General features: G+C 37.0%; 1 protein-coding gene across 2 annotated transcripts in view; it reads left to right on the top strand.

Moving 5' to 3' along the window:
* Positions 1 to 21,595, top strand: part of DACH2 (dachshund family transcription factor 2) — a 909,992-nt gene that overhangs the window by 648,191 nt on the left and 240,206 nt on the right. For both annotated transcript variants that reach the window (XM_064574314.1, XM_064574315.1), the window contains one exon: positions 14,147 to 14,278. In XM_064574314.1, coding sequence (XP_064430384.1) covers positions 14,147 to 14,278 — 132 coding nt within the window. The remainder of the gene's footprint in view (positions 1 to 14,146; positions 14,279 to 21,595) is intronic.

Consider the following 21,595-nt stretch of genomic DNA (forward strand, 5'->3'; position numbering starts at 1 on the left):
TTGTCTACATTGACTTTGTATCCTGCAACCTTCCTAAATTCATTTATTAGTTCTAGTAGGTTTTTGGTGGAATCTTTCAGGTTTTCTATATATAGTATCATGTCATCTGCAAATAGCAAAAGTTTTACTTCTTCTCTGCTGAGTTGGAGCATTTTGTTTCTTCTTCTTGTCTTATTGCTGTGCCTAGGACTTCTAGTATTATGTTGAATAAAAGTCATGATTGTGGACATCCTTGTCTTGTCCCTGACATTAGAGGAAAAACAGTTTTTCTCCATTTAGGATGATATTAGCTGTGGGTTATTCATATATGGTCCTTTTTTATGTTGAGGTACATTCCCTTTAAACCTATTTTGTTGAGGGTTTTCATCATGAATTGATCTACTTTGTCAAATGTTTTTTCTGGGTCTATTTAAATGATCATATAGTTCTTACCCTTTCTGTTATTTATGTGATGTATCACATTGATTTATTTGCAAATATTGAGCCACACTTGCAAGACAGTAATAAATCCCACTTGATAGTGGTGATTGATTCGTTTAATGTATTGTTGAATTTGGTTTGCTATTGTTTTACTGAGAATTTTTTGCATCTATGTTCATCAGGGATATTGGCCTGTCCTCTTTTTTAGTGGAGTCTTTATCTGATTTTGGTATCAGGGTAATGCTGGTCTCATGGAATGAATTTGGAACTTTTCCTTCCTTTTTTATTTTTTGGAATAGTTTGAAAAGTATAGGTATTAAGTCTTCTTTAAATGTTTGATAGAATTTGCCTTTGAATCCATCTGGCCCTGGACTTTTGTTTGTTGGGAGGTTTTTGATTATTGATACAATTTCCTTGCTGGTTATTCGTCTTTTCAAATTTCCTCATTCTTTCTGTTTCAGTTTGGTAGTTTATATGTTTCTAGGAATTCATCCATTTCTTCCAGGTTGTCCAATTTGTGGGTATATATTTTTTCATAATATTCTCTTATGATTGTTTGTATTTCTGTGGTATTGTTTGTTATTTCTCCTTTCTCAGTTGTGATTTTAAGTATTTGAGCTCTCTCTCGAAAAATCTGGCTGGATATTTATAAATTTTAATGGCTTATTCATAAAACAAGCTCCTTATTTCATTGATCTCTTCTGTTTTTTTATTGTTTCTGTATCATTTATTTCTGCTATAATCTTCATTATTCCCTTCCTTCTGCGGGTTTTAAGTTTTAATTGTTTTTTTTTTTTTCTTTTTCTAACTCCTTTAGATGCAAGATTAGGTTATTCATTTGAGATTTTTCTTTCTTCTTGAGGTAGGTTTGTATTGATATAAACTCCCTTCCTTTTTTTTTAAGATTCTAATTATTTATTTGAGAATGAGACAGAGAGTGAGAGAGAGGGGCAGAGGGAGAAGAAGACTCCCTGCTGAGCAGGCAGCCCAATGTGGGGCTCAATCCTGGGGCTCTGGGATCATGACCTAAGCCGAAGGCAGATGCTTAACTAACTGAGCCACCCAGATGCCCCTATAAACTCCCCTCTTATAAACACTTTTGCTGCATCCCAGAGGTTTTAGACCATCATGCTTTCATTTTCATTTGTTTCCATGCACTTTTTTTTTCTCCTTTGATTTCCTTATTAACCCATTCATTGTTTAGTAGCATGTTACTTAACTTCCATATGTTTCTGGTCTTTCCAGATTTTTTCTTATGGTTGACTTGTAGTTTCACAGTGGTGTAGTCAGAAAAGATGCATGGTATAAACTATGATCTTCTTGAATTTGTTGAGGCTGGTTTTGTGGCCAAATATCAGCTCTCTTCTGGAAAGAATGTTTCATGTGCACTTGAAAAGAAGGTGCATTCTGCTTTTTTAGGATGGAATGTTCTGAATGTATCTGTTAATCCTTCTCATCCAGTGTGCCATTCCAAGCCATTGTTTCCTTGTTGATTTTCTGCATAGATGATATGTCCATTGATCTAATTGAGGTCTTAAAGTCCCCTATTATTATTGTATTATCAAATGATTTCCTTTGTTTGCTATTTACTGTTTTATATATATGAGTTCTCCTATGCTGGGTGGATAAATATTTACAGTTGTTATATCCTCTTATTGGATTTTCCCTTTTATTATCATATAGTGTCCTTCTTTGGTTCTTGTTACTGTTTTCGTTTTAACGTCTATTTTGTCTGATGTTAAGTATTGCTACTCTGACTTTCTTTTGTCATCCATTTGGATGATGGATATTTCTCCTTCTACTCACTTTCAATCTGCTGGTGTCTTTAGGTAAAATGAGTCTTTGTATATGGATTGATCTTGTTTTTTTTCTTTTTTTTATCCACTCTGTCACACTTTGTCTTTTTATTAGAGCATTTATTATTTCTGAAGATTTTCTCTGATCTTTTCTTGTTTTTCTCTCATTTTGCTGATTTTCTTTAGTGATATATTTAGATTTCTTTCTCTTTATTCTTTGCATGTTTATTAGTGGGTTTTGATATATGGTTACCATTATGTTTGTATATCTCTTTTTCAAATAGCAGCCCATATTAAGTTCATGGTTGTTTGTATTTGAATGCATGGTTTTCTCTTCTACCCATTTTGTAGGTATATATTATATTTTCTGTATATTTTTTATGTGAATACCTTGATGGATATTTTTTACAGAAATATTAATTTTTACTCCTTTCTTACCTTCTTATGCTCTCATTTTTTTCTCTTCTTTCCACTCAGAGTCCCCTTTAATATTTCTTGCAGGGCTGGCTTAGTGGCTACAAACCCCTTTAGTTTTTGTTTGTCTGGGAAAGTCTTTACCTCTCCTATTCTGAATGATAGTCTTTCTGGATAAAGCATTCTTGGCTGCAAATTTTTCCCATTAAGCACTTTGAATATGTCATGCCACTCTCCTCTGGCTTGCCAGGTTTCTGTTGAGAAGTCACCAGCTACCCTTATGGCTTTTCCCTTATAAGTTAAGAACTACTTTTGTCATGGTGCTTTTAAGACTTTTTTTTTTCTTTATCCCTCTATTTTGCAAATTTAACTACAACGTATCTTGGTGTTGGCCTGATTTTGTTGATTTTGGTGGGAGTTATCTGTGCCTTCTGGATCTGGATGTCTGTTTCCTTCAGTTTAGGGAAGTTTTCAGCTATTATTTATTTGAATAAATTTTCTGCCCCTTCTCTCTCTCTTCTTTTGGGACTCCTATAAAGCTAATGTTATTACATTTGATGGAATCACTGAGTTCCATATTTTTATTCTCACACCGTATAATTCTTCTTTTCTCTCTTGTTCAGCTTAATTTACTTTCCATTACTCTGACTTCTAGATCATTAGTTCATTCCTCTGCTTCTTCCATCCTACTATTCACTCCTGCTATTCATTCATCAAATGTGTTTCTTTTTGTTTATTGAGCTGTTTATCTCTGCTATGTTATTCCTTATCTCTGTGTTAATGCTCTCCTTATGTATTCTACTCTTTTGTCAAGTCTAGTGAGTATCCTTATGATCATTACTTTAAATTCCCCATCAGGCATGTTACTTATATTTGTTTTCCCTAGATCTCTGGCCATGGCCTTGTCCTGTTCTTTTATTTGGGATAATTTTCTCTGTCTCCTGAGTTTGTCTCCCTCTCTGTATTAATCCCTGTGTGTCAAGAAAGTCAGCTATGTCTTCTTCTCTTTAAGGTAGTGACTACATAAAGAGGAGGTCCTGGATTCTCTTTCAATACAGTGCCCCCTGTTCACCAGAACCTGGCACTTTGAGAGAGTATAGTATGGGTGTTGCTTGTGCCCTGTTGTATCTGAGTCACTTTTACTTTTAGTGCAATCATCTGCACTAATTCTCTGCTTATTGTAGGATAAGGTTGCTCTCTGTGATGTCAGTGGGAACTAAGCATGCTAGCCCTTAGTGAGTGTGCCCACTGGGGAACTTGGGAGCAGAATAGTGGTGTTAGCAAAATTTGTGTTGGGCAAGGTCCTATGCCAGATCCCCATAAGTGCTCTGGCGGCTGAAGGCTGAGTCCTGGGGCAGCTGGGAGTAGAAGGCAGGGCAGGGCATTGTCTTGGCACAGCTGTGGTAGAGACACAATGGTGGCCAGAGATGTGAGGCTGGGCATTACACCTAGGGTGCACAGGCCAGATGTACAGCCATAACAAAATTTTCCCTGAGCCCTGAATTGAGAGTAAATGTTTCTCTAAAGCCCTTCCATTCACAGGTGATTCTGTGTTTATCATGTGGGTGGTGGTGGGGAAAGTCACCTGCCACCTCTCTCATTTTCTCTTTTTCTAAATTTAGATTCAAATAACCCACATATAGTACATCATTGGTTTCAGATATAATGTTCAATAATTCATTAGTTGCGTATAACACTGAGTGCTCATCACATCACGTGCCCTCTTTAATTCCCATCACCCAGTTTCTCCATCCACCCACCCACCTCCCCTCCAGCAGCTCTCAGTTTGTTTCCCAGTGTCAAGAATCTTTCATGGTTTGTCTCCCTTTCTGATTTCTTCCCATGCAGTTTTCTGTCCCTTCCCCTATGATCCTCTGTGCTATTTCTTGTATTCCACATATGAGTGAAACCATATGATAATTGTCTTTCTCTGATTGACTTATTTTACTTAGCGTAATACCCTCCAGTTCCATTTGCATCAATGTAAATGGTAGGTATTCATCCTTTCTGATGGCTGAGTAATATTCCATTGTATATATGAACCACCTCTTCTTTATCCATTCATCTGTTGAAGGGCATCTTGGCTCCTTCCAGTTTGGCTATTTGGACATTGCTGCTAAGAAAATTGGGGTGCATGTGCCCCTTCTTTTCACTACATCTGTATCATTGGGGTCAATACCTAGTAGTGCAATTGCTGGGTCTTAGGGCAAATCTATTGTTAACTTCTTGAGGAACCTCCATACTGTTTTCCAGAGTGGCTGAACCAGCTTGCATTCCCACGAACAATGTATGAGGGTTCCCCTTTCACCACATCCTCTCCAACATTTGTTGTTCCATGTCTTGTTAATCTTAGCAATTCTGACTGGTGTGAGGTGATATCTCATTGTGGTTTTAATTTGTATTTCACTGATGCAAAAATGCAGTTGAGCATTTTTTTCAGATGTCTGTTGGTCATTTGGATGTCTTCTTTGGAGAAATGTCTGTTCATATCTTCTGCCCATTTCTTTACTGGATTGTATGTTTTTTTGGGTGTTGAGTTTGATAAGTTCCTTACAGACCTTGGATACCAGCTTTTTATCTGATATGTCATTTGAAAATATCTTCTCCCATTCCATAGGCTGCCTTTTAGTTTTGTTGACTCTTTCCTTTGCTGTGCAAAACCTTTTAATCTTGAAGAAGTCCCTATAGTTCATCTTTGCTTTTGTTTCCTTTGCCTTTAGAGATGTGTCTTGAAAGAAGTTGCTGTAGCCAAGGTCAAAAAGGTTGCTTCCTGTTTTCTCCTCTAGGATTTTGATGGAGTCCTGTCTCACACTTAGGTCTTTCATCCATTTTGAGTTTATCTTTGTGTATGGTGTAAGATAATGGTCCAGTTTCATTCTTCTGCATGTGGCTGTCCAAGTTTCCCAGCAACATATGTTGAAGCCTGTCTTTTTTCCATTGCATAGTCTTCCCTGCTTTGTCAAAGATTAGTTGACCATAGAGTTTAGGGTCCATTTCTGGGTCTTCTATTCTGTTCCATGGATCTTTGTGTCTGTTTTTGTGCCAATACCATGGTGTCTTGATGATCACAGCTTTGTAATATAGCTTGAGTCAGACATTGTGATGCCCCCAGCTTTGGTTTTCCTTTTCAACATTCCTCTGGATATTCAGTCTTTTCTGGTTCCATGCAAATTTTAGGAATGCTTGTTCCAGTCTGTGAAAAATGTCGATGGTATTTTGATAGGGATTGATTGAATGTGCAGATTGCTTTGGGTAGCATAGACATTTTAACAATATTTATTCTTCCAATCCATGAACATGGAATGCTTTTCCAACTCTTTGTGTCTTCCTCAATTTCTTTCATAAGTGTTCTGTAGTTTTTAGAGTATTGATCCTTTACCTCTTTGGTTAAGTTTATTCCTTAAACTTTTTTGGGTTTTGGTGCTATTATAAATGGGATCGAGTCCTTAATTTCTCTTTCTTCAGTCACATTGTGTATAGAATGCAATGATTTATATAATTGATTTTATATCCTGCCACGTTCCTGAATTGTTGTATGAGTTCTAGCAATTTTGGGGTGGAGTCTTTTGGGTTTTCCACATAAAGAATCATGTCATCAGTGAAGAGAGAGAGTTTGATTTCTTCCTTACCAATTTGAATGCCTTTTATTTCTTTTTGTTGTCTGATTGCTGAAGCTAGGACGTCTAATGATATGTTGAACAACAATGGTGAGAGTGGGCATCCCTGTCATGTTCGTGACCTTAGGGGAAATGCTCTCAGTTTTTCACTATTGAGAATGATATTCACTGTGGGATCTTCATAGATGGCTTTTATGGTATTGAGGCATGTTCCCACTATCCTTATACTTACAGAGTTTTAATCAAGAAAGGGTGCTCTTTTTGTCAAATGTTTTTTCTGCATCAATTGAGAGGATCAGGTGGTTCTTGTCTTTTGTTTTATTAATGTGATCTATCACATTGATCAATTTGTGAATGTTGAACCACCCTTGCATCTCAGGAATAAATCCCACTTAGTCGTGGTGAATAATCCTTTTAATGTACAATTGGATCCTATTAGTTTGTATGTTGGTGAGTACTTTGGCATCCATGTTCATCAAGGATATTAGTCTGTAATTCTCCTTTTTGATGGGGTCTTTGTCTGGTTTTGGGATCAGGGTAATGCTGGCCTCATAGAACGAGTTTGGAAGTTTTCCTTCTATTTCTATTTTTGAAACAGCTTCAGTAGAATAGGTATTATTTCTTCTTTAAATGTTTGGTAGAATTCTCCTGGGAAGCCATCTGGTCCTGGACTCTAGTTTTTTGGGAGGTTTTAAATTATTGCTTCAATTTCTTTGCTGTTTATTGGCTTATTCAGATTTTCTATTTCTTCCTATTTCAGTTTTGGTAGCTTATAAGTTTCCAGGAATTCATCCATTTCTCCAGATTGCCTAATTTGTGGCCATATAGTTGCTCATAATATGTTCTTAAAATTGTCTGTATTTCCTTGGTGTTGGTCATGATCTCTCCCCTTTCATTCATGATTTATTAATTTTGGTCCTTTCTCTTTTCTTTTGAATAAGTCTGGTTAGAAGTTTATCAATGTTATTAATTCTTTCAAAGAACCAACTTCTAGTTTTATTGATCCATTCTACTGTTTTTCTTTTTTCTATTTTATTGATTTCTGCTCTAATCTTTATTATTTCTCTTCTGCTTCATTTAAGCTTTAGTTGTTCTTTCTCCAGCTCCTTTAGGCATAAGGTTAGCTTGTGTATTTGAAATCTTTCTAATTTTTTTGAGATATGCTCTTATTGCAATGTACTTCTTTCTTAGGACCACCTTTGCTGTATGCCAAAGGTTTTGAACAGATGTATTTTCATTCTCATTAGTTTCCATGAATTTTTAAAATTCTTCTTTAATTTCCTGGTTGACCCTTTTATTCTTCCATAGGATGCTATTTAACCCCAAGTGTTTGAGAGTCTTCCAAATTTCCTCTTGTGTCTGAGTTCAAGTTTTAATGCATTGTGGTCTGAAAATATGCAGGGAATAATCCCAATCTTTTGGTATCAGTTGAGATCTGATTTGGACCCAGTATGTGATCTATTTTGGAGAAAGTTCCATGTGTTCTCGGGAAGAATGAGTATTCTGTTCTTTTACGATGGAATGTTCTGTATTTATCTGTGAAGTCCATCTGGTCCATTGTGTCATTCAAAGCCCTTGTTTCTTCGTTGATTTTCTGGTTAGATGATCTGTTCGTCGATGTGAATGGGGTGTTGAAGTCCCCTACTATTAAAGTATTATTATCAATGTGTTTCTTTACTTTGTTTATTAATTGGATTATATAATTGGCTTCTCCAATGTTGGGGGCATACATATTTACAATTGTTAGATCTTCTTGTTGGATAGACCCTTTAAGTATAGTGTTCCTCTTCATTTCTTTAAGTATAGTGTCCCTCTTTATTTCTTACTACAGTCTTTGGTTTAATATCTAATTTCTCTGATATGAGTATTGCAACCCCAGCTGTCTTTGAGGTGCATTATCATGGTAAATAATTCTCCATCCCCCCACTTTCAGTTTGGAGGTGTCTTTAGGTCTATGATGAGTCTCTTGTAGACAGCATATGGATGGGTCTTGCTTTTTTATCCAATCTGCTACCCTGTGTCTTTTGATTGAAACATTTAGCCCATTTACATTCAGAGTAACTATCAAAAGATATGAATTTAGTGCCATTGTAATTCCTTAAAGTTCCTGTGTAGATTTTCTCTTTCTTTCTGGTCTATGTTACTTTTGCCTCTCTCCTCATTTACAGCATCTCCCTTAATATTTTTTGCAGGGCTGGCTTGATGGTCATATATTCTTTCATTTTCTGTCTGTCCTGGAAGCCCTTTATCTCTCCTTCCATTCTGAATGACAGCCTTGCTTGGCTTCATATTCTTCTCATTTAGTACCCTGAATATATTATTCCAGCCCTTTCTTGTCTGCCAGGTTTCTGTTTATAGGTCTGTTGTCATTCTGGTATTCTTCTCTCTGTAGGTTAGGAGCCTCTTGTTTTGAGCTTCTTTCAGGATTCTCTTTCTCTAAAATTTGTAGGCTTCACTATTATATGTTGAGGTGTTGATGTATTTTTATTCTTTTTAGGAGGGGTCCCCTCTGCTTCTTGGACATGAATGCTTGTTTCCTCCCCCAGATTAGGGAAGTTCTCAGCTATGAATTACCCAAGTATAACTTCCGACCCCCTCTCTCTCTCTTCACCCTCACATTTCCAAATAATTCTGACATTGGTACATTTCATGGCATCATTAATTTCTCAAAGCCTTTGTTCATGGGCTATTAGTTGCTTTTCTCTTTTTCCCTCAACTTCCTTCCTGCCACCAGCCTATCTTCTAGATCACTTACTCTCTCTTCTGCCTCATTCACCCTCATTTTTAGAGCATCCAAATTAGACTGCATCTCCATTATAGCATTTTTAAATATGGCCTGATTAGATCTCATTTATGCACTAAGAGATTCTTTAGTGTTTTTTTTTATGTTTTTTTTTTTTCAAACCCAACTATTAACTTTATAATTGTTATCCTGGTTTCCATCTCTGACATCTAACTTATATCCTTATCAATTATATCTGTGCAGAGAATATTACCTCTGGTTCTTCCTTTTGTTGTGAATTCCTCCTTCTAGTCATTTTGCCCAGAGAAGAATGGGTGAGCCAGTGAGCAGAATCAAAATTATCAACCACAACCCAAGCAAAATACACACTAGACAAATCCAAAGAGATCAGAAACCAAAACAGAAAAGCAAGCAAAAACAAAACAAAAAAAGAAAAAGGAAAAAAAAAAAAGGCAGGGGAGAGAGAATATAATCTCATAGGGTGGACAAACCAGGGTGATCCACTTGTTCCTGAGTGACTTTTGATCTCTGTGTTAGAAGACACTAAATCCCTTGGGCGCCTGGATGGCTCAGTTGGTTAAGCGACTGCCTTCGGCTCAGGTCATGATCCTGGAGTCCCAGGATCGAGTCCTGCATCGGGCTCCCTGCTCGGCAGGGAGTCTGCTTCTCCCTCTGACCCTCCCCCCTCTCATGCTCTCTCTATCTCATTCTCTCTCAAATGAATAAATAAAATCTTTAAAAAAAAAAGAAAAAAAAAAGAAGACACTAAATCCCAAAATTGCAAAGAAAGCAAACTTTATATATATACAAAACTAAAATTGAATAGAGTGAAAAGGTCAAAAAATGAAGAATATATCTATGAAATGTAGATGTAAAAATAAAAGTTAAAAAGTGACTTAAAAACAAAGTGTTGATAAAATAAGAAACTAGTTGAAAGGGGGGAAGAAAGAAAAAAGAAATGGAAAATTTTAGACTGAAAGATAAATGAATCATGTGAAAAATCCTCAAGTTCTATATACTATTTTCCCCCAGCGCCGGAGTTTTACAGTGTTGTGGGATCTGTAAACTTGTGCACCTGTTCTGGGGGAGGGGCCTGCTGTGCTGCTTCTCAGGTGTCTTTGTCTGGGCAGAGTTGCACCATCCCTTGCCAGGGGGTTGAGCTCAGTGTATGCTGGTCCTCTGTGTGGCTTTTGTTCCTTGTAGGTTTTCTGTGCCTCTTTAGAGGATCAAAATAAAAATGACCATGCCCTGATATCCAGCCCCAGACCCAAAAGATTGCAGTCCCCCTCTTCAGTAAACACTCTGGGACAGTCTTCACTTAAGTTTATGCCAAACTCTGCACACTCCTGAAGTGCGTGCCCACAACAATCTTCCCAGGGGGAGTCTGAGGGTCTCACATTACTGCCCTTTGTAGGGCCCTGGTGCTGAGAGCTTTCTTGGGATGGTGCACATACCTGCTCTGCCACTCCCAGGGGATGGTGGAGGGTCCCTGTGTTCCAGTCTGCTGCTTGGTGCCCAGGCAGAGAGTGGTCACCCAATTGGGCCCGGCTCACAGTTTATGGTGACTGAGCTGAGAGCCCTTATACCCACCTCCCTGGTTCACTGACAGTAACCAGTTCCCCCACCCCACTTCTTGGACACTTTACTGACTCAGGCACACCTGTTAGTTCTGTGACCCCTGGGATGCTGACACCACACTGACCCACCTAGAATTCTGCCCCTTTCATCCCCTAAGCCCCTTTCAGACAGGGATGTCTCTCACTGGAGCAGATTTCTAAGAGTTCTGATTTTGCCCTCTGGGGCTCTATTGCTTTCTGGTAGCTAGCTTATGGAGGCTCCCTCCCCTCTCTATTTATTTTCTGATATCTCCCCTCAGTTTCACTTCTCCAGCCCTCTTACCTTGCAAAAAGCAGTCACTATTCTACTTGTAGAGTTCCAGATATTTTTTCTTACATCTCAGGCTGAATTCATGGGTGTTCAGAAAGGTTTGATAGTTATCTAGCTAAATTCAAAGGACCAGATGAAATGAGGTCCTCTACTCTTCCACCATGTTGCATCCTCTCCAGCTCTCTCATTTTCAAAGAAGTCACCCAATATGCTACAAAATCAGTATGAACAGATCTGTCTCCTGTTTTCCCCCAGCATTTTGTAAACTGCATTTTCATGTTGCCTTTCCACAAAGGCTACTGTCCCTTTATGGGCAGCAGCCCAACTATCACTCACCCTTCTTTTTCATCTAGTGCTGAGGCACTGACTTTTTAAAGCTCCAGGCTCCAAGTCCCACTGGTTTTACAAACTCACAGAATTCAGTCTCTGGTTTTTACTGCTAAATGTTATAAGGATTAGTCTTCCCCCTATCAGCTCTCTGGTGCAAGGGCCTATTTCTCTAACCTTTCTGCGTGTAGCTCACTTCCTTTTGTGGGTAGTCTCCCTCCATCTTTCTGACCTTCTTAACCTGTAAGATGCAGCATCTTTTATATATTTAGTTGTGGAAGGTTTTTATTTGTTTGTTTCCTGCCAATCTCTGGATTGTTCTCCAATTTATTGACATGGAAATGGATGATATCTAGTTGTAAATATGGGATGGGGTGAGCTCAAGGTCCTCTTATTCTGTCATCTTTCCACACTGCTCTCTCCTCATTAACTCTTACTTAAACTAGTTCAGTACTTTAAAAAATACATCCAGATCCCATCACAAAACTTGGATTTTGTTTCATATCTTCCTCTAAATACCTGACCTATGACAGTTTGCTGTGAGACCATTTCTTCATTTTCAAAAAGAAGAGATTGAGCTAGATAGCTCTTAAATATCTTTGTAGTGCTTCATATTTTGATTCTTTACTACCTTAATATTGCTTTCTGAATTTGCTCACTGATATTTTTCTTCAATGATATTGTACAGATAGCATCTGGTTGAAAAAATGCATAGATATTGGAACTTTCTATTTTTTCTATGAATTAAAAATATGAGGGGACTCTTGCTCACTAATTGCCTTAGTGTCATTGTATGAGACACTTTTTTTCTGGAATTCCCTGTCTATAAGAAATTTTGTTGACTCTTATTTTTCACAGAGTACAAATCCATATATTATTACAAAATCCACTACCACACTTCCAATAATTAAACAACTACTAGTTCAGTAATTATCATAGTCAGGATCCAGTTCTGAATTGCTGGTCAGAGTAGCTGATGTAAATTCTTGAAACTTCTCCTGAAACATTTTTTGTTATGAGGCACTCAGACCTGGCAGTCCTAATCAGGGTCCTTTGATTGGTTTAAATCACTGCCATCATATTTTCTGCCCAGAGTTACTGTTTGTTGTTGGACAGGCCATTGGGGGACTGGAATTCTGTAAAACTAAGTGTAGCAAGAAAATTTCTGGGATCATCTATATTATATAATGTAAAAATGTATATCATCAATTCTGAGACTAAAGCAATTTCTTTCAGATTTTTTTTTTTGCCATGATTAATAGACAAGCTAATGTGGTGAAAATTTACTTCATTTGGAGTTTTCCATGCTTTGTAAAGTGTATAGAGTGGCAAAATAGAACCTTAGTGATTCTCTCAAACATACACAATTACATGTTCTAGGCTGCATTTCCCCTTATACCTTTAATAAGGAATTCACCCTACCCCTTAGAATCAGATTCTTCTAATAATGGCACTTAAATTTTCTGTTTGCCACAACCAATATGTGTCTTCTTTTCCTTGATTTGCATTTGCATGGGAGAATGGATTTCACTGAATTCTAAAACACTGTGTTTTAAATCTGCCAGTTTTTTCCCCCTTTTTTGCCCATGGCATCAGTGCACCAATATATGGCTATGAATTTAGACAGTATATACAAATAATCAAGGTGAATTCATTAGACATTTTGGAAGGAACTGTTGGAATATGGCTTGCCGTTCTATTTTTAGTACCCATTTCCTTATATATCTTTATAGTACTGCCTGATATAGACTTCCTAAGAGAAATAATTTCAAACTTAAGCACTCACATTTTCTGTTTGAGTTTTTTATTTCTACCTCTTTGTACCATTATACAGACTTTTAAAAAAGTAATTGCCTTATATATTATTTAAATATTTTATTTAAACTAAATTTAGTTAACATATAGTGTATTGTTGGTTTCAGGGTTAGAATTTAGTGATTCATCAGTTGCATATAACATCCAATGCTCATTACATCAAATGCCCTCCTTAATGCCTCTCACCCAATACCTCATCCCCCCACCCACCTCCCCTCCAACAAATCTCAGTTTGTTTCCTATAGTTAAGAGTCTCTTATGGTTTGCCTCCTCTTTTTATCTTAATTTATTTTTCCTTCCCTTCCCCTATGTTCATCAGTTTTATTTCTTAAATTCCACATATGAGTGAAATTATATGGTATTTGTCTTTCTCTGATTTATTTCACTTAGCATAATACCCTCTAGTTCTATCCACATTGTTATATGTAACTTAGCATAGTACCCTCTAGTTCTATCCACATTGTTGTAAATGACAAGATCTCATTCTTTTTGATGGCTGAGTAATATTCTATTGTATATATATACCATACCTTCTTTATTCATTCATCTGTTGATGGACATCTGGACTTTTTCCATATTTTGGTTATTGTGGACATTGCTGCTATAAACACTGGGGTGCATTATATTATATTAATACAAAAAATGTTATTATACTATGGGAGCTGGCATATTTTCAGGGGTTACATGCCATGTTTTCATTTATTTGGTCCCTCAATGTATAAGCATGAGAAAGGTAAAATAGAGAAAGACAATCTGAAATCATTTTTTCCCTCCTCTCTTCCCCTTCCTTCCAAGGAAATTCTGACAGGGAAGACAGCTCATCCTTTAGCAAAGTCCCAACAATACATTCACTAGAAAGTAATTCCTTCAAGTATTTCACAGTGCTTCCTCTGAAAATGTTATTTTAGATAGAATTTGACAATCATTTAATGAGTTTTTTTAGATTTTTAAGATGAAGTAAAAAACAGGAGTTGAAAATTACTTTGTTAAAGAATATTATACATAAATTAGACATAGGTTTTCTTTTGGCTTGTTCTATGCAGCATAGATCTGTTAAAGAAATGTATCCAGCTTTCAATTACATTAAGAAATCGTCCCCATTTTAAAAGGGATGGTTCTGGTTTTAGGTATAACAGCTGCAGCAATGGCTGAGGCAATGAAACTGCAGAAGATGAAGCTTATGGCAATGAACACTCTTCAGGGAAAAGGAAGCCAAAATGGGACTGAATCAGAGCCTGATGATCTTAATTCTAATACTGGTGAGTGTCTTCAGGACTATAAGGCAGTGACTCTTACTAATGTACTCTGAGTCTGGAGAGAGGAGGGATGAGGGGGAGGGGAGAGAATAATTTGTATACTTTGATTTTGAGCAGGAATTGCAGAAGGATGCTTAACCTCACTTCTAACTAGTACGGTGAAACTATAAAGCCATTACAAGTCAGAATTACATTTCAGGAAACAATCAGTTTATCTTCATTACTTTTTGTAGTGGAATTAATTACTAATTTTTATAGTGTTAGCTATTTTACCTTCTGTCTGTGAAAGGTTGTCCCCTTCAGTTTCACCCCTTCTTACTTCACCTTTCTCTCAACAACCTACCACTGAGAGGCAGTTCTGAAAATCCACGTTGGCTCATCTGCAGTCACTTTAGGTGGACTACCATCTCCTTAGCTAAGTAAGATGCTGGCATACTCAGGTCATTGGCAGGGGCTAACAAAAAGAGGTAGAACAAGGAGAAAGCAAAGGAAAAAAAGATAGAATAAAGGAAGAGAAGAGAAAGATGCCTGTGGAGTGGAATATCCCCTACCTTCTTGCTACTTGTTTTTTCTCCTTTACCTCTGATAATTTTACTTTAGTTTTGCTCATAAGACCACTCCTCAGATCTCTTTTGGAAGTAACTTGGGTTATAAATATCAACATACATTAATGGATGTATAAATAAATAAATAAATAAATAAATAAATAAATAAATAAATATGGTTTAATTTTATTGGGAAATAAGAAAGGGCAACCAAAGATAGTCTTAGGAACCATAAGTTTCTGATCTAATTCTGCAGCTGAATTTAATATAATGTGATAGGCAGATTGGTAACAGTCTTATCTCTCTTCTTTTAGGCTCCTAGAAGTTCAAGCATGGTGGGACCTTATTTTAGAGGAAAAAAAGTGGGGGTAATTAAAGAGGGAAATAACTGACTGAGATGAGTATTATAAAATACTCTGACTTTAATACAGTATAGCTCTCCTCATCTAAAATTGAAATGTTCACAGCGAATTATAGAGTAAGATTTGGGCTTCAACCAGTGCTCACAGCAGCAAATCAATGGAAAAATGTATTCATTTATTGAATTTGTAGCAACTGTAAGCAACACATAGATAATACTAAAATTAATACTAAACAAAGAATAACAACAGTAAGCAATTACCAGTTATTATGTACTAAGTTTCCATGTTTGTTTTTTAGTTTCAAACATTTTTTTTATTTAGATATAATTGACATATAACACTGTGTAAGTTTAAAGTGTATAATGTGTTGATTTGTTACACTTATCTATTGTAATATGATACCACCACAGTGTTATCTAACACCACCATCACATCACATTATTTTTTGTGGTGAGAACCTGTAAGATCTAGTCTCTTAGCAACTTTCAAGTGTATAATACAATATTGTTAACTATAATCTCAATGTTGTGCAGCATTTATTCATCTATCTCCTTTGTTAACCCATTTAATTCTTACCAAATTTCCAGAAAAAAAAAAAAAGGTATTTTCAATGCTTCATCTTGCAGATAAGGAAACAGAGGCATAGTGTGGTTCAGCTTTGCTCATAGTCCCAAAGCTAGTAAGTGGCAGAGGTATGTTTCAATCCCATGTCTGGTTAAGTCCAAAGTCTGTTTTATTCACATTCTTTCTCCTCTTTAATGCTCTTGTGTAGCAGAAATTTTATTTAATCAAACCCTTCAAATAAAAGTTGTTTTTATGATGAGGATACACTGATAAACTGATTATCAGTTTCCTAGTCCTAACACCTCTTACCTCATACTGGCTTTCAAATCTTAGAGTGTCTTAGAAGTGACCATCATTTGACAGGAAGCCTCTTGTATATCAAAATATTTTGTAACAGTAACAATTAATGGGAGTTCAAGCAGCAATTTCTGTCATGTTTTTCTTAGATATACCAGTTTATGAAAAAACTGTACAAAATTTCTAAGTTGTTACTTTATAACAAGATAATAAAGACATTTTGAGAGATGCACTGATGATGTAATTTTTAACTTAGTAAGTAGTTAATTTTCCTGGTTAAATATAATCTGTGCTAACTCCATTTATCCATCATTGTGATAAAATAAAGTATTAGGTTTCCATTTGTATATAATGTTATACTTGGTGCTATAGAAATGAAAGTAGAGTAGTCACTGTGTTTGACCTTGCAGATTGCAATCTATCCTTATCTTGATGTAATGAAGGTAAGCAGATATAAAAAATAATTATAAAGATGATGATAATAATACATATTTATATGAAGTCCCTGAGATTTTCAAAGTCTATAAATGAGCACTGCTGCCATGGGTGTATATGCACACTAGATTGTGTTATTGGGAGCGATCCCCTCGGCCATAACTTCCTCTCATGGGGTATTGGAGAACAGGTAGACTTCAGCAGTCTTTTCCACTGAGGACTCTAGCAGCTCTCACTGCCACCACAGACAACCACAGATTTGTCTGTCAAAGAACCTCACAGTCTTTGCCAATGGTGATCTCAGCTGATGGAATTGTACAAAGTCAACACTCCTGTGCCTTCCCCATTCCTAGATCTGGAGCTGCCATTGCACTCTCCTAGAACCAGAGCTGCCACACCCTTCACAGCCAATATCTTTGAACCCACCTGCATGTGAAGATATTTCCCTACTGAAGTGAGTCCATAAAGTCTGAAAGAGGTACCTACTGCCTCAAATGTGCAGACAGCAATGCAAAGTCATATAGAACATGAACAATCAATAAAACACCACCCAAAAGGAACAATTTTTTTTTACTAAACTGACCCCAAAGAAATGGAGAAGTCAAATAATAATTATACAATTATATAATAATTGTTTTAAGAAAGCTGAATGAATTATAAGAGAACACAATAACTCAAGGAAATCAGGAAAACAATATGAGTTAAACAAAGAGAAGTCAATAAGAGAATGTGGCAGAAATTCTGGAGTTGAAGAATACAATGAAAGAAACAGAAAATACAGTAGAAACTTCAGTATCAGACACAATCAATCAGGAGAAGAAACTGCGAACTTGAAGATAGGTCATTTGAAAATTTCCAGTCAGAGGAGAAACAGGAAAAAAATGAAATAGAGGAAAGTAAGCCTACAGGATTTACAGAATATCAAGATGTATTGTTTCCCTTGCACTGATATATGCATTATGGGAGTTCCATGGGGAGAAAGAAGAGAGAAAGGGGAAAAATTGGCTTATTTAAAGAAATAATTACTGAAAAATTTCCAAATCTAGGGAGGGAAATTGACATCCAGGTTAATGAAGCTCAATAATTCTCAAATATGATCAATCCAAAGAAGACTACACTGAGATACATTATAATCAAATTGTCAGAGATCAAGGACAGAGAGATAATTTGAAAGTATCAAGGAAAAAATCAATTTGTTACATATGAAGAAACTACCATAAGACTATAAGTAGATTTCTTAGCAGAAATTTTGCAGTCCAGAAGAGAATGGGATGATATATTTAAAGTACTAAAAGAAAGAAACTTCACACCAAAAATACAATAACTGGAAAAAATATATTTTGAAAATATAAAAGAAGAAATAAAGTTTTTCCCAGATAAACAAAATCTGAAGGAGTTCATCACCATTAGAATTCCCTTACAAGACATGCTTAAGGGGGTTCTTAAAATAAAATGAAAACACAATAAAAACAGCAGTGTTAAATCATAGGAATACATAAATATCACTAGTAAAGGTAAATGTATAGATAAATACAGATTAATGTAACACTGTAATGGTGCATAAATAATTTTTAACTCTAATATAAAAATTAAAAGATAAAGATTTGTTAAATGAATACACAATATAAAAGGAAGCAGTTTCTGACTACAAAAACAAAAAGGGTGTGTGGGAAAGTAGAAGTGGAGAGTTTTTGTATGCAATAGAAGTTAAATTGTTCAACAATTCATTAGTTGAACACTACATCAAAAACTAATGATGTACTATATGCTGGCTAACTGAACATAAACAAAAAGAAGTTAAATTGTAATCTAGTTAAAATAAAAATTTTATTGAAGTGCAAGGCAATTGAGTAGTTGCTAAACACTAGAGAGCTCTGTAAGTAATGTGAGAGACCAATCAACCCAGGTAGTGAGAGAGCAACTCAGGAAGGAAGGGACCAACTGAGTCTGGGTCCAGCATTGAGCATCTATGATTTGTTTTTAACTCACTTTTTCTTATGGGTTGAATTGTGTCTCTTAAAAAGATATATTGAAATCCTAAACCCCAACACCTCAGAATGTGAACTTGTTTAGAAACAGCATCATTGCAGGGGCCCTCTGCATTGCTCAGTCAGTTAAGGACCTGCCTTCAGCTCAGGTCATGATCAGAGGGTCCTGCATCAGGGTCCCTGCTCATCAGGGAGTCTGCTTCTCTCTCTAAAAAAAATTAAATAAATGAAATAAAAATAAAATAAAAATTTTAAGTATGTATTGTATACAAGTCCATGTTAAGCAGAAAGTAGAAAGCTATAATAGATATAAAAAAGATAAAGAGAAAAGAATCAAAGCAAATCACTATCAAAACAACTCAGCAAATAACAAAGGAAGGCATCAATAGCAAAGAATGACAGGGGCTCCTAGGTGGCTCAGTCGTTAAGCGTCTGCCTTCAGCTCAGGTCACGATCTCAGGGTCCTGGGATTGAGCCCCACATCCGGCTCCATGCTCTGCAGGAAGCCTGCTTTTCCCTCTCCCTCTGCCCCTGTTTGTGTTCCCTCTCTCGCTGTGTCTCTCTCTGTCAAATAAATAAATAAAATCTTAAAAAAAAAATAGCAAAGAATGACAAAGCAAGTTTAAACGAAAAAAGTATTAACAAAATGGCAAGAATAACTCATTAGTTATTAATTACTTAAATGTAAATGGATTAAACTAACCAATTAAAATGCACCAAGTGGCTTAAAGGATTAAAAAAAAATCCCGTCACGTGGGATTTTATTCTAGGGATGCAAGGGTGGTTCAATATAAACAAATCAACCAATGTGATACATCACATTAACAAAAGAAAGGATAAAAACCATATGACCGGGGCGCCTGGGTGGCTCAGTTGGTTAAGCGACTGCCTTCGGCTCAGGTCATGATCCTGGAGTCCCTGGATCGAGTCCCGCATCGGGCTCCCTGCTCAGCAGGGAGTCTGCTTCTCCCTCTGACCCTCCACCCTCTCATGTTCTCTGTCTCTCATTGTCTCTCTCGCAAATAAATAAAATCTTAAGAAAAAAAAATTAAAAAAAAAAAAACCATATGACCATGTCAATAGATGCACAAAAAGCATTTGACAGAGTACAATATCCATTCATTGTATAGACCCTCAACAAAATAGGCTTAAAGGGAACACATCTCAACATAATAAAGGCCATATATGAAAACCCACAGCTAACACCTTACTCAATGGTGAAAAACAGAGCTTTTCCTCTAAGATCAGGGACAAGACAAGGATGTCCACTCTCCGTTTTTATTCAATATAGTACTGTAAGTCTTAGCCCCAGCAATCAAACAAGAAAAAGAAATAAAAGGCATCCAAATTGGTAAGGAATAAATAAAACTTTCACGTGACAGATGACACGATTTTTTGCAGATGACACGACACCGTATATAGAAAACCCTAATGATTCCACTTAACAACAACAACAAAACTACTAGAACATATAAATGAATTCAGTAAAGCAATACACAATAATAGAATTCTGTTGCATTTCTATACATTAATAATGAAATAGTAAAAAGATAAATTAAGAAATAATCCCATATAAAATTGCACCAAAAATAATAAAATATCTGGGGATAAACTTAACCTTCTTAGGTGAAAGATCTGTACTCCAAAAACTAGAAAACATTAATGAAAGATATTGAAGATAACACAAGCAAATGGAAAGATATTTCATGCTCATGGATAGCAAGAACAAATACTGTTAAAATGTCCATATTACCAAAGGCAATCTACACATTTAATGCAAACCCTATCAAAATGCCAACAACATTTTTGACAGAAGTAGAACATATAGACTTCTGGGGAAAATGGTGTAGCAGGAGGACCCTAAGCTTACCTTGTCCCATGAATACAACTAGACAACACCCAGATCAGTGTAAATAACCCAGAGAACAACATGAAGACTGGCAGAACAAACTCTACAACCAAATGGAGAGAAGAGGTCACATCAAAGAGGGTAGGAAGAGTGGAGACACAGTCGGGAGCTAAATGAACTTGTGGGCGATTTCTGGGAGGAGCCATGGATTCAGAGAGGGGAGAGACACAGACCCTCACACTAGGGAGCTCACACAGGGAGGAAAATCCCCATAGCATTGGCTCTAAAAACCAGAGGGGCTGACTTTCATGAGTTCCTATGGCAGCAGGAATTAAAGCCTGGAATATTAAAAATTAATAGGCTCGGCTCTGGGAGAGCCAGAGGAAACTGAGTTCCTGCCTCTAAAGAGACAGCACAAAAACTGCCTATGAGATACAGCATAGAAGTAGTAATTTGAAAAACACCTAGAATATATGGGACAGATATTTACTAATATCAGAGCATGGTCCTAAATTGACAGTTTGCATTGGGAGACTCTTGCAGGAACAAAGGAGTTGGCAGGCTCCATTTCCCTCCCCTACCCCCAGCATATACACACTGCCACCTGTGGGAACTAGCACCGCATAAGCATTCACATTGTAACTTAGTTACACTTCACCACACCCCCTACCGGGGCCTGACTCAGTACCAGTGCTATGGGTCCCTCCCCCAGAAGACCTGTACAAACATTGCCAACACCACATCTCCCAACTGTATGCTTTGTGGGGCCTCAGGCCCCCGGCAGTGGCCAGTCACCATCTGCTGATGATGCCACAACTTGTTAAAATTGTGAGCCCCACTCATGAATTTTGTGAATCAGACCCCAGCTAACCCAGGTCTTGATAGTGGTGGCATGATCATTATGGAACAAGACTGGTGTACAAAACTTACAGGCATTGTGCAGCCCATCCACACTCAATTTGCAGAGCATCCTTCAGCTGCCCCAGGCTCTGCAGCAGTTGTGCATTGTCTATGGAAGATGACAGGTGCACAAAATGTGTGGACACTGTGTGCCCTGCCTGAGTGGCCCCAGCTGGCCCCAGTGAACATACACAGCAGCTGTGAGTACCCTGTGGAAGAGGACCAGTGCACAAAACTAGCTGGCACAGTGAGCTCCATCTGTGTACACTTTGCAGAGCAGACCAGGCTGGCCCTGGTATCCACACCAGAGACATACCCTTTCTGGCAATGGACCAGCACCACCTCATTAAAAGTGTAAATCCTATCCACTACTTTCAATA

The sequence above is a fragment of the Mirounga angustirostris genome, unplaced genomic scaffold (genome assembly GCF_029215605.1).
Source record: "Mirounga angustirostris isolate CCGP_5_RB_7025 unplaced genomic scaffold, mMirAng1.0.hap1 SCAF_11, whole genome shotgun sequence".
Lineage (NCBI taxonomy): Eukaryota > Metazoa > Chordata > Mammalia > Carnivora > Phocidae > Mirounga > Mirounga angustirostris.